The sequence below is a fragment of the Talpa occidentalis genome, unplaced genomic scaffold, assembly GCF_014898055.3.
Source record: "Talpa occidentalis isolate TD23 unplaced genomic scaffold, MPIMG_talOcc4v2.1 talOcc4.10, whole genome shotgun sequence".
Lineage (NCBI taxonomy): Eukaryota > Metazoa > Chordata > Mammalia > Eulipotyphla > Talpidae > Talpa > Talpa occidentalis.
In genome coordinates, this window is record NW_023600993.1 from 45,934,607 (window position 1) to 45,950,501 (window position 15,895).

Genomic DNA, 15,895 nt, shown 5'->3' on the forward strand with positions numbered 1-15,895 from the left:
TTGTTTGGTAGTGCTGAAGATATGCTTTGGAAGGTGGGGGAGGTAATAGGGAGCTGTGGACGGGAAAACTGAAATACGAGGGCATCTGTTCATCTCATTTTATGTGAGTAGGTACAGGCAACACTTCAAGTTGTTTCCCTTATTCACTGACTTTCATTCATACTATCTTCCAGTTATTCTGTTAAATGGTTCAAACACACTGTCTTATAATTTTCAAAATACCTTTGCTATTGGTGTAGATATTACCTCCACTGCACCAACAGGAACACCAAGACTTAGAAAATTCTAGGGACATGTCCCCAGCCTAAGAGTTGAGGTTTTTAATCATTTTATGTAACATTTTGATGCTCACCACAATGCATCTGTAAGGCAAATTTTTGGCTAAACAAGTCAGGTGGAGTCAAAGTTTCTAAACGAGGTGAGAATCAAAGGATTAGAAAATGCTAGGGCAAAAATAATCCATGAAAAGATTAAAATCAAAAGTTAATCACACTGAATGCTACTGACTTAATAATTATGCAGACCCAGAGATCATTTAATAGAGGAGATTAAGCCCAGAAGAATTGCAAAGCAACCTCAAAATCATTTGGAGAAATTACTGACCTTTTAATTTATCGACTTTCTGATGAATCATTGTGTTCTGAGTAATTTAAATTCATACCATCCATTTCTACACATATAAATAAGATGGAATTGATTTCTTTTGCTATAGAACAATGTTGTGACTATTAGAATTTAGAAACTACAGGAAAAATCATCATGTATTTGCTCTTAAAGCAAATACAGGAATAAGGATGCCAGTTATGTCCTGGAAGGGTAGAAGCTGGTTGGTGGTTACCAACTACCTCTGAAAGTGCTGAGAATGTTCACAAGCACAAGCTCTGCTTATATATAAATATATATGATTTTTTTTAAACATACCCACATTTATATTAGTAGCCACTCAAGAATTTGCCATTCCCAAATCAGTTTTAGTGTTACATAGTTATCAGCAATTGCTGGAGAACAATATATATAGGGAAGCTATAATTTCATGAGGTTGAATTTTTATAAAATGAGTTCATCTTTAAAAAAAAAAAATTGATGGCACTGATATGAACAGCTCCTGCCGTTATTCATGGAAGGTTTGGAGCTGGTGGTTGCTAGGCAGCCAGGGCCATCACTGGGAAAGCCACCTAAATGAACCATCCTCTGAATAGGCAGGCAGTCCAAGGGATGAGAAATTAACTCTCTGTGGAGCAAGGCAACTTAAATTCATTGTCTCTGTATTTTATGCGTGGGAACACCACCAATCAGTAAAGAAATATCTGAACCTACGAGCAACAATGGCAGCCTGACTCCTGGGTCCCCACGCCAGACAATAGCTTCCAGGGGAGCATGTGTGGAAGGGGAGCCTTCGGTCCTTCTGCATGGACTTATCTTCAAAATCCAGTTTATTCTTTTCTCTGAAAGACTTGTTCATGACTATTTGCTCTCAGAGAAGCTCGGGAATTGGAAATGTCAGAGCTTGAAGTGCACACCAGACACCAGGAGGAGAGCTGGCTCCTTCATGCTTCAAGAGCAAGGCCATAGGTCTGTGCTGAATTTTTCTGTGACTTTCGCATCAGTGATAATAAAAACAATGTGCTAGATGGTTACAGAATCTGACGTAGGGCCTCCCCGGTGGCGCAGTGGTTGAGCGCTGGGTTACGAAGCTGCCTGCGGCCTCTGCAGCACAGGTTCGATCCCCGGCTGCTCCCAGGAGGGAGGGTCCCACATGGCGCGCAGACCTCTCCTGCCACCCGCTGCTCCCCTCAGCAGTGTACTTCGGTCCTTCTGCCTGCTCTGCTCCCCGCTCTGGCTCTGGTGAATTCTCTCACCCTCCCGCGCTTCTGACTGTACCCAGTGCTTGTATAAATAAATAAATAAGCAAATAAATAAATAAATCTTTAAAAAAAAGAGAATCTGACCTAGACTCTGTGCTCATCATTTCTCCTGAATTATCTCATTTAACCCTTAAAATATTTTTAAAGATTTATTTATTTATGCATACAAGAACTGGAGTGTAAGCCAGAGGTGCGGGGAGGTGAAAGGATTCACCAGAGAGTGTGGGGAGCATAACAGGCAGATCTACTGAAACACAGTGCTAAGGGGAGCAGCAGGGGAGATAGGAGAGGTGTGCTGTGCCATGTGGGTTTCTCCCTGGCAGACCTGCCAGGGTTGGAACTTGTGCTGCAGTGGCTGGCGACAGCTTGATAGCACTATTGTTAACCCCTGCACCACCAAGGAGGCCTTAACCCTTAAAATAATGCTGTGAGATTGGTACTCTGCTCAGCCCCATGTTACAGGTGAAGAAACTAAGGCTGACTTACTCATGGCGATGTAACTGTCCAAGAACACCTAAGTAGGGAGTGGCTAGATGAAACAAACTCAGCTCTTTCTGGGCTTGACATAACGAGGGCAACATCTGGGTATAACATAATGAGGGGCTCATGGGAGACTGGCACCAGGAGAAAGGAATGCATGTTTCTACTTTGAAAACATTATATCCAAACCTGGTTCTAAATGTTTTAGGTGGGGATTAAATAATCTATGTGTGTAAAGACATAGTAATAGAGCAACTCAGTGTTACTGTTGATAGAGAAAAAGAAAGGAAAATGGAGTTGGAAGGGAGGAGGAGACAGGAAAGGGGAGAAGAGACAAATGTAAGATGCAGCCCTAGGAAAGTTTTCACATTTGAAAGTTCCACAGAGGAGGATGAACCAGGAAGGAAAATAAGACAGAGTGGTCAGAAAGGCAGGATGATACCAAGAGAGTTTATTACCCCAAGATGAAACCAATAATATTATCTAATATACTGAGTACTGTCTGCCAAGCATTTTTCTAAGTCCTTTGTATATATGGCCTCTTTAATCTTCACAAAAGCCCTGAAGTAGATCCTATTGTTAACCCCTTTACAAATAGAGAGACAGATGCAGAGAGCTTAAGAGACTTGTTCAAGGTCACAAAGCCAGAAAGCGGCCAAGCCTAAATTTCAGCCAAGGCTATCTGACATTACAATCTGAGCTCTTGAATGGAAATACTATATTGAATTTAGTCACTTGACCCAAGATAAATTTTCCTGAAGAAAATTAGTACAGAAGTGTGATCTCAGATTATTTCTGTAAAATGAAATTAATATTGTGTGTGTTTTTATACATTAATTAACAAGTTGATTGATGTGTGTCTTTAAAGCACAAATATTAACTAATCACTGATTATCTACAAAATGTTTCATAGGTATATTTTCAAGAAAATATTTCTAGACTGAAAACACAGATTTGCTTCTGAACATTAATTATGTTCGTGCAACCTTGTATTTTAGTCCTAGGGCTATACAGAAAATGACAGCACCTTGCCCTGAGCATCTTCTTCAAAAGAAGCATGATGGGACATATTCTTGCCCTTGAGAGCCTTGGAATTTCATGTGAGATCCCCTTTTCTTTCCTCCAAAGCAGTAGATCATACTCTCTCATTCACTATATAAGCATTAAGAGTAACTTGTTACCTATACACTTACACGGGAATATTAGAGCCCTCATTCTTCTTAGCACAGAACCTTATTAACCACATCTAATGCATCATCCCAATTGTTAGGTAAAGTTAGAGATCACTACGCAAACATTCAACCCAGCATCTGCTGGCAGGACCTAGACTCAGCCTCAGTATCCTTCTCACCACTATTGAGATACTCTATCCATCAATTAGAGAAGGTATGCACGGGGAAACTGTTTGGCCACCCCTGACCTAGCCAGACTTGGACTTATCCAGGTGTTTATGCAGCTGGTAGCAGTTATGGCATCTGAAAAGCTAACTCTACATTTTTGCTGTATTTCTCAGTGTGGCTCATGTACCACCTACACATTAAAAACCTTCATCCACAAGTTCATTCGAATCTGGTATTTAAGTGGGAGCTCTTTAAACATTCCCCCTATTATTATATGTATGAAATTTTTCCAAAAGTGTTTATTAGATATGTGGAACTAATAGGCTGATTGGAATGATTTATATGTATTCTGTTAAAGAAACAATAGGCCCGAAATATACTCACCAAGACTTACTAACCATCCGTTTCAACCTCTTCCAAAACAAGACTTTTAAACCATCAGGATTAGGGAATTAATATACATGGTAAGACCACCTTACTTTCCTCTGAAGGAAAGTGGCTTTGCCTGTAACAATCTTTCTTTTGCTAATAACCTTGTGCCACCCTCTTCCTGACTATACAAACCTTCCAGTTTGTACAGCATGTCACACAGCCTTTCCACCTGCTAAATGGGACTCTGCTTCATTCATGAATCATTTAGTAAAGTCAATTAGATCTCTAAATTTATACAGGTGAAATTTGTTTTAACAGCTCTATAGACAATTCTTTTAAAGCGATTCTCAATGGTAACTGTACACTAGAGTTACTTGGACAGTTTTAAAAATGCCATTGTCAAGACCACATCCTAGTATAATAAGATCTAAATCTCTGGTAGTATAACCTGGTCGTCTATATTTTTTGAAACTCTTTGGATAATTGCACAGTGCAGCCAAATCAGAGCTTTATTGCTATAGATCATCTTGCCTTTCCTTACACATCAATCCAGTGTTTATTGAGATCACTCACTTTCAGAGTAGACCAGAGGCATTCATCCTTTCACGTGTTTCCACCTGATAAAACTCTACAGGTCTTAAAGCCTGGTTTATATACATGTTCCTGAAGCCTGGCTGTCTTAGATTTTGACATGTGTCTTAGGGGTTCCCCAGGAACAGATTTGGGATAAAATTTGTCTGCAAGTGATTTATTAAGTGCTCCAGGAGAACTAGGTTGGATGTGGAAATGTCCACGTAATGTTGGATGTCCAAATAAATAATGTTGGAAATAAGGACAGAGAAAGGGAAGGAACCCCACAACAGTGAGTCCTAGGGCAAGTAAGGGCTTCAGAAGTATGTTCACAGAGCCCACTGAGGTCTGATCCCAAAAAGTGGCTCAAAAGAGGAACTTATGTGCCAAGAGTCATTCCCACTCTAGGAAAAGGAGATGGGACTTTTCTAGTCCTGCACTCCTCATTCAGTGGTTAAGGACTACTCCATGAAAGTGTAAATTCCCAGGTACTAACTGCTGTAGCAAGTGCAAGCAAATTCTAAGCTCTGTTCTTTTTGAAGGACAAAAGCACATTGAGGTTGGGCAGAGTTGGGAGCATCACACATAAATAGCACAGTGGGATCCAGGGCAATCTGGGAAGAGCATGGATATTGCACACTACTGTCTCCAAAAGGTCTTTCAGTATAGCAGATGAAACAATTGTTCTAGCATGACTCCATGCTAGGAAGCATAGTTGCCACATTAAGAAAACAGACACTTTATATGAGTAACACTTCCTTTTGCCCCATATTCTGTGATAACTCTGATAGCAAGCGGGCTTCGTTTCAACTGAATTGATTGGGAGGGGTCTGGAGAGCATTCTCTTAAGATAAAATGTGAGCTCAGGTTGGAGAAGTGCCGCGGTTGATTAGTGATGCCTACTATCAGTAAATGAGAAGGCAGTCACTGTACTACCAGAAAACTTTGATGTCTGAGGGGCCATTGGAATGCCAGAGAGCTTTTTGATGCCTTGGCATACCTCCAGAGATTCTGATGTAGACTGAGGAGGGGTTAGGCTTTTGTGTTGTGTTAAATGCATCCCAGGTGATTCTGTTATTGCTGCAAAGAGAAAAAGCCACAGTAATGTCAACATAAATTGCCCTGTTGTTTCTCAGTTGTCCCAGAAAAAGTTTTCAGGAATTCTTTAATATAATGAGAGAATTCCTCCAACAAATAAGTGTTTTATTTATGATTTTGTTCTTAGTCTCATAAAAAAAAGTGTTTTCAAACATAAGTAGAACATTTTTGCTCGTTTCGTCTTGTATTGGATTTCCAATATGGTGTCAACGTTGAGGAGGCTAGTCATTGCCAAATCTTTATTTGCTTTGTGTGAACATACTTAACATTATTGATTTCCTTTCAGATATTCTTTAAATCCTTATACTTTGAAATCCTTATGTTTGTAAGACAGTAGCCTTTATATATAGAAAACACACAGTGGTGTATACATTTGCAATTTTCAGGCAAAAATAATTTGTGTTATTGTTTGGTGTTATTGCTTGTTACTAGATGTTTTCCAATAGCATGACTTCTGGCTAGCCTATGTTACAAACTTGCATGCCATCTTGTGGAGGATAGTGCAAGTTGTACAATTATGAAAGAAATACTCTCAAAAAGCGTTTATTAAAAATATGATTTTGGTTGTCTCCAAGCACCTGCCTTTCAAGTGGAGAATAGAAGATTTTTTTCTAGACAATTAAAGCTTTTCTTAAAAATCACTTCCCCCCAATTACGTACTATTTCAAGCAAAATTGTTCTTTAGCTTGAATAACACAGATAATTACCTCGATTCTCAAAATCATTTGGCTAGTCTATACCTAAACTAAATGATATTCCATGACATATCAGAATCAAAAAGAACAAGGCCACTGCCTGATTATGTGTAGGAAAAATACAAATGTAGATAATAAAATTTTTCCTCTCTGTTCTTATAGTTTCCAGTGCCAAGCTCTCTTTCATGCACCCATGTCATCCTCCCCAGCCTACTCAAGGTCATCACTCCAGCAATCTGTTGCACATTTATTTTCTCCTCTCTACTGGATTATTACCATTAGCATAAAGTATGTTGTAATTTTTCATCATTCAAAAATGGAAACTTCCCTTGGTTCTACATCTTCCTCATCATACATCAGCTCTACAGTTTAGGAGAATTCTTCAGAAGTTATCTCTGTTTATTGATCCTACATTTGTCACTTCTCATTCTCTTGAATCTACTCAAATATGACTTTCCCACTACTCCTCTGAACTACTCAACTTTCAAGGTCGCCAAAGACTCCCTTTCCTTCACTCGTGGATGAGCTGCTCTGTGATAGGCATGTATCTGAGTTCTTGCAATAACATACTACCAACTCCATGGATCCGTAATCTTAGTTCTTTCTACCTCAACAGTTCAGCACTTGATCAGCCCCTCCTGCTTGAAATACATTTTCCTGTGCTTCTGGGAAATACTCCACTCTCTTGATTTTTCTGTTACCTCCATGGTGCTGTTTAGTCTCATTTTTCTAGCCTCTTCCTCTTTCTAACTTCCAAACACTGAGCACATCCAACTTCAATCCTTGAACTTTTTCTCTTCTTGTTTATGTGCATGGTTACTCCAGAAGTAAACTCATTTCATTCTGAGCTGTAAATACTATCTATAGGCTGGTGATTACAAATTGATGTTCCAGTCCCCATGTCTTGAATGAGCTCCAAATATTTTAATCTAGCTGCCTACACTTTCCTAGATGTCTAATTGGTTTTCCAATCTTAGCAGATCCAAAACCAAATGCTTCATTTCCCACCTCAACCTCACTCCTCTTCAATAATTGCCAAGGTCAAAAACCTAGAAACTGTTTTGAGTCCTCTCTCTTTACATCCTTTATCTAATGTGCCTGTAAGTTTGTCAATGACGAATTGAAGTACATGCAAATTGTTTAGACACACAGATCTCATGTGAATCAAGTTTTAGCTTAGTTGCAAGAATCCTGATACTTTCTGAGTGATAAAGGCTGGAAGAAGGAAAAAATAGACTCCTATTTATCAATTCCATCTTCAAAATATGTACAGAAATGACAGGACATAAAACTTCCAACAACTGGATGCATTTTACCTATTTGATGTGCTTCCTACCATGCGTGAAACACAAAAATTGAAAATGTAGATACAAAAGGACAACATGGGCCTTTTCCCTCAAATGATTATACTTAAAAATAATTTATTAAAACCAAAATTGCCACCCCAAATTATAAAGCAAAATTTACATATTCTGGTTTCTAACTCAATAGACTCATCTTTTTCTCCCCTTTAATGTTTGTTTTGCAGCTGAGTTATAAAAGAGGAGTATATAATTAAAATCCTCAGATCCATAATTATAAGCTCAACACAGTATAATTGTTGAGTCTTTTGATGATTCCATCACTAATTATGCCTCTTAGAATTTCCAAATATCACTTCACCATAAAAATTTGATCATTATCAGTCTTCAATCAATATACTTAACTGAATGGAAATGTAATCTGTGACCTACATTGAGTCATTGCATTTATTTTATCAAAGAAGGAAAAATAATAAAAGCATAGAAATAGAAGTGCATTTGTCACTAAATGGTATACCTTTTTTCTTTCAAGGGCTACCAGGCAACTTTATGAAATTACTCTTTAGTGAATAATTTTAAATCTTTCCAACAAGTTATTAGGATGTTGACTTAGTTTATTACTTCCTTGGCCTATTATAAAATGCCCAAGAGAAAATCAGTAAATAATAAAGACAGACCCCACTATTCCTACCACTATTGAACTGGGAGTGCAGGTAGGGGGTTACAAAATGAATGGGATGTGACATGGAGTCTTGGGGTAAACTTGAGATCCAGGGGAACATCTAAACTTCCATGGAGAAGAGTAGGGTTAGCCTTAAGTCACCCAGGGATTTCATTACTGCAGAGAGGGTAAGGAGGTGTGTCTTCTATCTGTAGTCACTTTTAATCATTGCAAGATGGGCCCCAGATTTTGCTGACTAGCTTTTTCTAGACATTCCCTACCTGTCCACTCTTCATTTTTTGTTAAAATTAATATAGCCATATCCACTTTCCTTGGATTGGTGCTAACATAGTTGTCTCTCTCTCTCTTTACTTTTAATCTATTTTTATATTATATATGAATTTTATACTAAATTGCATTTTTTTCAGACAACATGTAAGTGGAGCTTATTTTTTTTATCCACTCTGACAATCTGTCTTTGAATTGATGCATATAAACCATTTGTATTAGTTGAATTAAATCTACCATGTGTATAACCATTTTCTACTCATTGAGTTTGAACTTTGTTTTCCCCTTCTTTGTTTAATTGAACATTTTATATGATTCCATTTTATTTCCTTTCTTAGTGTATCAATTTTACATCTTTTTTAATTTTTTAGTTATTGTCTCAAAGTTTCCAGTTTACATTTTAAACTAATCTAAGTAGATTTTTCAAATAGCAGAATACACTTTATAAGTAATATAGGTATCTTATAACAGAATATCCCAATTGTTCCTTCCTATGATAGTAATATCATTGATTTCCCTTTTCAGTGTACAATAACCTTCCAATACATTGTTACCACTTTTATTATTTTTTTAAAGATTTATTTTATTTATTTATGCATCAAGAACTGGGGTCTAGGCCAGAGGTGCGGGTGGTGAGAGAATTCACCAGAGACAAGGTGGGGATCAGAACAGGTGGATCGACTGAAATACACTGCTGAGGGGAGCAGCAGGTAAGACAGGAGAGGTCTGCTGCACCATGTCGGTTAGCTCCCTGGTTGGGGATTGAACTCATGCTGCAGTGGCTGGTGATAGCTTGACAGTGCTGAGACTTTAACTCCTATACCACCAGGGAGGCCCCTTAAATTACTTTTTAGAGCAATCAAAAATAAATTGTTTTGCCTTCATTTATTTCTTCTCTCATAGCTTTCTTTTCTTTATGTAGATCCATGTTTCTATATCTTTTCCTTCTTGCTGATGAATTTCCTTTAATATTTCTTATAGGTCAGGTATGCCAGTAATGAATTTCCTCACGCTTTGTCTGAGAAAATTATTACAGTTATGCCTGGCTTAACAATGGGGATACTTCTGAGAAATGCATCATTAAGCAATTTTGTCATTGTGCAAACATTATCAAGTGTAATTACATAAATGTAGATGGCACAACCTAAATGACACTAAGGCTGGACATAAGGACCATCCACATATGCGCATATCATTGGCTGAAAGGTCATGTATGGCATCTGACTATCCTGTTCCTTTGCTTTTGAAGAAGAATTTCATTGGATATAGATTTCTTGGTGGGGCTTATTTCTTTCAACACTTTACTGAGTTGATTCTACTATCTTCTTTCTTTATGCTGTTTCTTACATGAAGTCCGCTTTGTTTCTTGTCAATGTTCCTCTATATGTAAGGTGTTTATTTTTCTATGACTTCTCTCGACTTTATCTCTGGTTCTCTGAACCTTAAATTCATTCACTTCTGTGTGTGTGTGTATGTGTATGTCTGTGTGTGCACACATGTGCATCCCAGATGAGACAAGGCTCTGGAAAAGTCATTTCCCCTAGAAAGTAGGTTTTTACTATAGATAACATTTTGGGTTTATTTCACAATGATTCTCTTTACTCTCCCACAGAGAAATATTAGGTCCTTACAGTGAGAACCTAATGGAGTTTCTGGTGGTAAAAATTATGAAAGTGTGGGGCCTCCCCAGTGGTGCAGCGGTTGTGCACTGGGTTGCGAAGCTGCCCGCAGCCTATGCAGCAACGGTTCGATCCCCGGCCACCGGCGAGGGTCCCACACGGCGTGCAGACCTCTCCTGCCGCCCACTGCTCCCCTCAGCAGTGTACTTCATCAGTCTGCCTGTTCTGCTCCCTGCTCTGGCTCTGGTGATTTCTCTTACCCTCCTACGCTTCTGACTGTACCCAGTGCTTGTATAAACAAATAAAAATAAGTCTTTAAAAAAGAATTATGAAAGTGTGGGGCTTTTTTTATTATTTTTTTATTTTTTACATCTTTTTTTAATTTTTAAACAATATTTGCTTCCTGCCCCCTCGGGTGTAGTCCCCATAAAACTTCCTTCACCAATGTACCTGTGCACCATCACCTCAGTCCCCTGTGCTCCTCCCTCCCTCCCTCTGATCCCTCTCCTGCCTCCTGCCCTGCAGGATGTCTCTGATTTATAATTATCTGTTTTTGCTTTGTTGTGTTTTGTACTGTTGTTATTGTTTTATACTGACGACTTATTTGGTCCCCCTATATTCCGCTATAGGTGAAAGCATCCGATATTTTTCTTTTTCCTTCCGGCTTATAGATGACTGGAATAGGTGTTGTGTTTTATTTTTAAAAATGCTACAGACAAATAATTAGAACATATTTGGCTAACTCAATATCTATAAGAGAATGCTTCAGGATATTTAAAATGTTTTATATTGTAAAATCAAAGGAGATGGATAGACATTATCTTCCAAAGTCATTTGATCACAGAATCTTTTTTCCTCTCATGAAATATCTGGTGGAACTTGTGCTGTGTCACATACACTGTGGTATTGTTTTTGTTGGTAAAAAACACACAGCTTTTATTAGAGCAAAATGGAGATGGGTTTGAATCTCAACTCTACTATTTATTATTTAGGTAAATTGTTTAATCCTGTTAGCCTAATGTTCCTCATCTATAAATTAAAAAACATAATAATACAGTTATTAATTCACTAATTAATATGATAGCGGAAATAGCATATACTTCAGGGATTAACCTGGGAAATTCACTGATAAAAATTAAATTACGTGACTGTCACATGATAAATGCGATTATTAAAGTCATTATTAGTATCCTCAAACATCAGACTCCAAAACAGTGGTGAGTTCTTTCCCAAATTAGAATGAATTCTTCTCTGTATCAATATGAAGACTCCGACTGATGAAAGCTGTTGCCAGGTCATTAGAATTTGAATAACACATCTGGCCTGACCTACTGTGTCAGAGGATGTGTGTAGGAGTATATCTAAATGTACGTTTCCACAGCTTATGTCAACCCTGAAATGTCATTCCACGTTTGGTAAAACCTACAAAGAACATAGCATGAGCCTTCCAAATATGGCCCAGGAACCAATTCCTTCTGAGAAAAGTATAGGGCCAGGGCCAGAAACATTTAATCTCAATGAGCAAGCATTTGGGAGTCCTTCATTTGAAATGAATTACTTGCATTAATTGGCTCCTAAGTCATTGTGATTGCATGTTAGAGTGAGAGAGAAACCCAATTGGACAGTGATATAGTTTCCACCCTGAAATGTCAACATGGTGGGTGAGCTGCCATGGAGAATACCAAGGAAGCAATTGTAATATGATATCTGATTTCTATGTAGCTAGAGTTGCTTAGTGCTTGGTTTAATGCTATAATCTTGAACATGTTGATTTGGAGAAATATGCATGATTAGGTGGCTTAATTGCATGTTGTGAAGGAAGCTGTGACCTTTCTAGATCCATCCTGGAAGTAGCATTGTGCTTTTGGGAGGAGAATGAGACAAATGTGTGGGGGGGAGCTTGACATCAGCAGTGTTCCTTTGTGTAATTAATTACTCAAGTGTATTGAATATTTTTAAAAACCATGTGGACAGTGCCTCAGACATCAGTGGCCATCTATTGTTTCCAGTTGCTTTAGACACAGATCCAGAAGCAATACCAGTAAACTGTAAATGTTAAAATTGCAGCATCAAAATGGATAATTCTCTAACTTTTAACCCAGTTGGGAAAGCAATGCAACATTAAAAAATTAAAACTAGGATATTATTGTCTTTCAATTCATTAGCTAAAAAATGTTGCAGTTTGATAGTCATTTCATATGACATTAAAATGAAGACAATAATAAGTGCTGTCATTTGCAAGCTATTTTACAAAATTAAAGAGTTTTAAAAACCACTTTAACACTCATAATATGAGAGAAAGCAATATGAGAGGCCAAAGTAGATATCCTTATCCCAATTTTATAGTTGAAACAGAAAAGCAGAAATGTCAAATAACTTGCAGGGTTTGTATTCAAGCCTCCTGGGTATAAGTTAGGGCTTATATCCAAGCCTCCCAGCACCAAGTCCAAGTTTCCTCTCTCTCTCACATTATCTATAACTGGAAGACACCTATTCTGAAAACAAGTATATTCCTGGGGCATTATAAAGCCTGAAGAGGAGACCTAGTATTTTGAAATACCAATTGATTTAGCCAGAAAGCTGTGTTGTTTCTTAACAGTGTGTATGGCTGTACCCCAAAAATGAATTGAAATGTCTTAGAATCTTTTGTCAGAAGTTACCTAAAGGTTATATGGGGCCTGCCTACACAGGGTAGAAGATACTAGAAGGAAAGCAGTTGTATAGACAACCCAACCTTCAATCCTTTTTGCCGGAAATGTGCTGACAATTGAGGCAAAAGTTATGTTTGAAACCTAAATTGTGGGTTTAATTAACCTGATTGTTTCTGTGGCTATGTGATTGAGGTCACATTTAAACCACCAGGCTCTGATATTCTTTGCCCCAAACCATAAATTACCTCCAAAACTTCATCCTCTGGATCCTTGGCAACTGCTCTATAAATGACTGTTCCCAGAGCAGTGTCTTCTAGAATATAAATCTCAGTAACTGCCAGAAAATGTAAAATAGTTGTATTTGAGTGCATGTCACCATTACAAGACCCCAAGACCATCATGAAATCTGGATTTTCAAAAAAACTTAAGGCATTGTGCTGGCTCAGTACAGATATTTTTAAAGGGTGATTCCCATTACTCATAATAATCATAACCATAATAATAGTAGACACCATGTATCGAGTGTCTATCATGTGTCAAACAGAGCAAGGGTATTTAGAAAAATTAAACAATAACAATATTGAACATTTCTAAATGTTTCTTAATTGCTAAGTACTTGACATCATTGGTGACTTTATTATTTCCATTTTACTGAGCTTTACAAAGATTAAACAATAGACTCAAGTTGAAAGCTAATACATTAATATTATCTGATTATCTTATTGCCTATCTCTTTCTTACATTTGCCCTCTTTTTATCTATTTTTTAAAATAACAGCAGGGAAACACAAACTTGCCAATTTACTGTTAAACCACTCTTCTGGGCTCAGAAATACGGAAATAGTGGCAGATCCCTCAGTGCCTAAGGAAGAGGACCCATCCCCAGAGAAGTCAATGGGACAGGATTTGGGGAAATCCAGAGTCCACAGGTCCATTTGGATTCTTGACAGGACACTGGCCTGGCTGTCCCATAGGCAAAAGCTCGTGGAGTGTCTAAAGCAACCTGGCACCAGACTCTGTTTCAGAAGTCATAGAGCATGATTTGACTTTGGATCTGCTGTGGGGAAGTTAATCATCTGCTTGTAGAAGGAAATGGAAACAAGACTAGCATTTATTCATGCTTAGCACTATGGTTGACCCATTAACACACTTGCAGGTAAGCATCATCAAGAATGGATTAATAACTCAGCTTAACCAATGAGAAAATTGAGGCTCAGAAAAGCTTAATAGCTCTTCCCTTAGTGGCCATCACCAGCTAAACCTCAAATGTTTATGCTTTTAATGGAGAACATGGATCATCCATACATAGGTATTAAATATTTGACTACCTAGGCAGATGAGAAAGAATGAGACAAAAGTGAGAGGTTCATACATCATAGAAATCAATTAGAGAGTAAAAATAACATGATCCTTGCCCTCACGACATTTCTACTTAATGACATAGACAATGTTAATTACATAATCACATGAATAAAGGGCTCATTTTAGTACACAATAATCAAGCAGATAAATGAATAATTTTTAACACTGAACAGGTTGCTTGACCTTTGTATAGAATGTTAACTCATCTATACAACACAAATACAAATAGAACCTGTCTCCACTGCTGTGAAAATAATACAGCTGAAGCTCTTAGTACAGGGCCTATTACATAATTAGTGACCATTTATCATGATTTTTGTTATCATTATTCTCCTATCACTCTTTTAGCTGTGACACTGTGAGAGCACAGAGGACATAGGGCTTGGCTTCTGCATATACCCTCCTTTGGATGTTTTCTTCCCCAAGAGAAGAGCACAGTACCTTGGTGTCCCTGAGCAAGGGATCCAATAAAGGTCGGGGGTTCATTCACATCTGCAATCTGGATTAAAATGGTCTGTGATGCTGTGGCTCCTTGGCTGTCTTTGGCATAGATTACCAAGGAGTAGAGAGTAACGGTCTCAAAGTCTAAGCTGATTTCTCCAGTGGTGAATAACTTTAAAAAAAAGGCAGAATAACATAGTGAATGACTGACTTCATAAAAGTGAGGTTACACAGGCTGCTGACAGCTTCACAGTGCTGCGCCACCAGGGAGGCCAGATACAGGATTTTTAAGCCACAATTAAGCATAGCACTATTCTCAAGTCCTCCCTTACCCAGCGAGCACAGCCCTGAGCTCAGGCTGGCCCTGCTGGTTGTAGCTCCCTCTGCACTGAGAGCTCTACACAGGCAGCAACTGTGCCCTTCTTCTCCCTAGCACCTTGCAAAGTTCAAGGCTTTTCAAAAAATACTTGCTGGGTTTTTAAAAATTCAGGTGTTATTCTTTACACTGTACAATGGAAGAAGATGGCAAGATGGTCAAAGTCCCCTCTGATTGATTACTCTCACCCAGGGAACAAAAAGGGCACATACAAAGAGTAACTTAGATTTCTTTTGCCATTCTGCCTGTGTAACCTCACTTATATTGCTCAATGACAGGTAGCAATTTGAAAATTAGGTAACCAAAGGGTACCTTGTCTCATCTCCATTGATTTATCTACGTAAATCAATTCATTTAAGCTCTGCATTGTTTCTCTGGGAGACTTCTTTGATTCTGACTTTTTCTCTTTTTTATTTGATTACCTGCCCAGACACCCTCCCTAATCTCTAAGTCTTTTGTAAACCAAACAAATATATGCACTTCAAGGAAGGATATACAATAAAAGATAATCATAGACTTAATCATAAACTTCAAATGAAATAGTAAATGTCTTTTATACTGTAAGGCTATAAGACAGATATTAACTCATTTACTTTTGTTTTACCTGTAGATTTATTGCTATCCTTTGCAACTGCTTCATGTTTTATCTATTCATATTTGAACAGCTATCTAGAGCTGTCCTGATATAGCTATGATATGACCATCTTTCTTATCATTTTTGTTATCTGTAATTGGACTATAATAGTGTTGATTATTGAAGTATAAACTATTATAATA

The 15,895-nt window shown here is 37.9% G+C and overlaps 1 protein-coding gene across 1 annotated transcript in view; it reads right to left on the reverse strand.

Annotated features, from left to right (window-relative positions):
• The window catches only part of LOC119237600 (cadherin-related family member 3-like), a 43,182-nt gene extending 27,424 nt beyond the window's left edge, over window positions 1-15,758 (reverse strand). Inside the window, exons 1-3 of the mRNA XM_037501578.1 lie at window positions 15,723-15,758; window positions 14,743-14,914; window positions 13,186-13,274 (exon numbers count right to left, since the gene is read on the reverse strand). Coding sequence (XP_037357475.1) covers window positions 13,186-13,274; window positions 14,743-14,914; window positions 15,723-15,758 — 297 coding nt within the window. The remainder of the gene's footprint in view (window positions 1-13,185; window positions 13,275-14,742; window positions 14,915-15,722) is intronic.
• Between the last annotated feature and the right edge of the window lie 137 nt (window positions 15,759-15,895).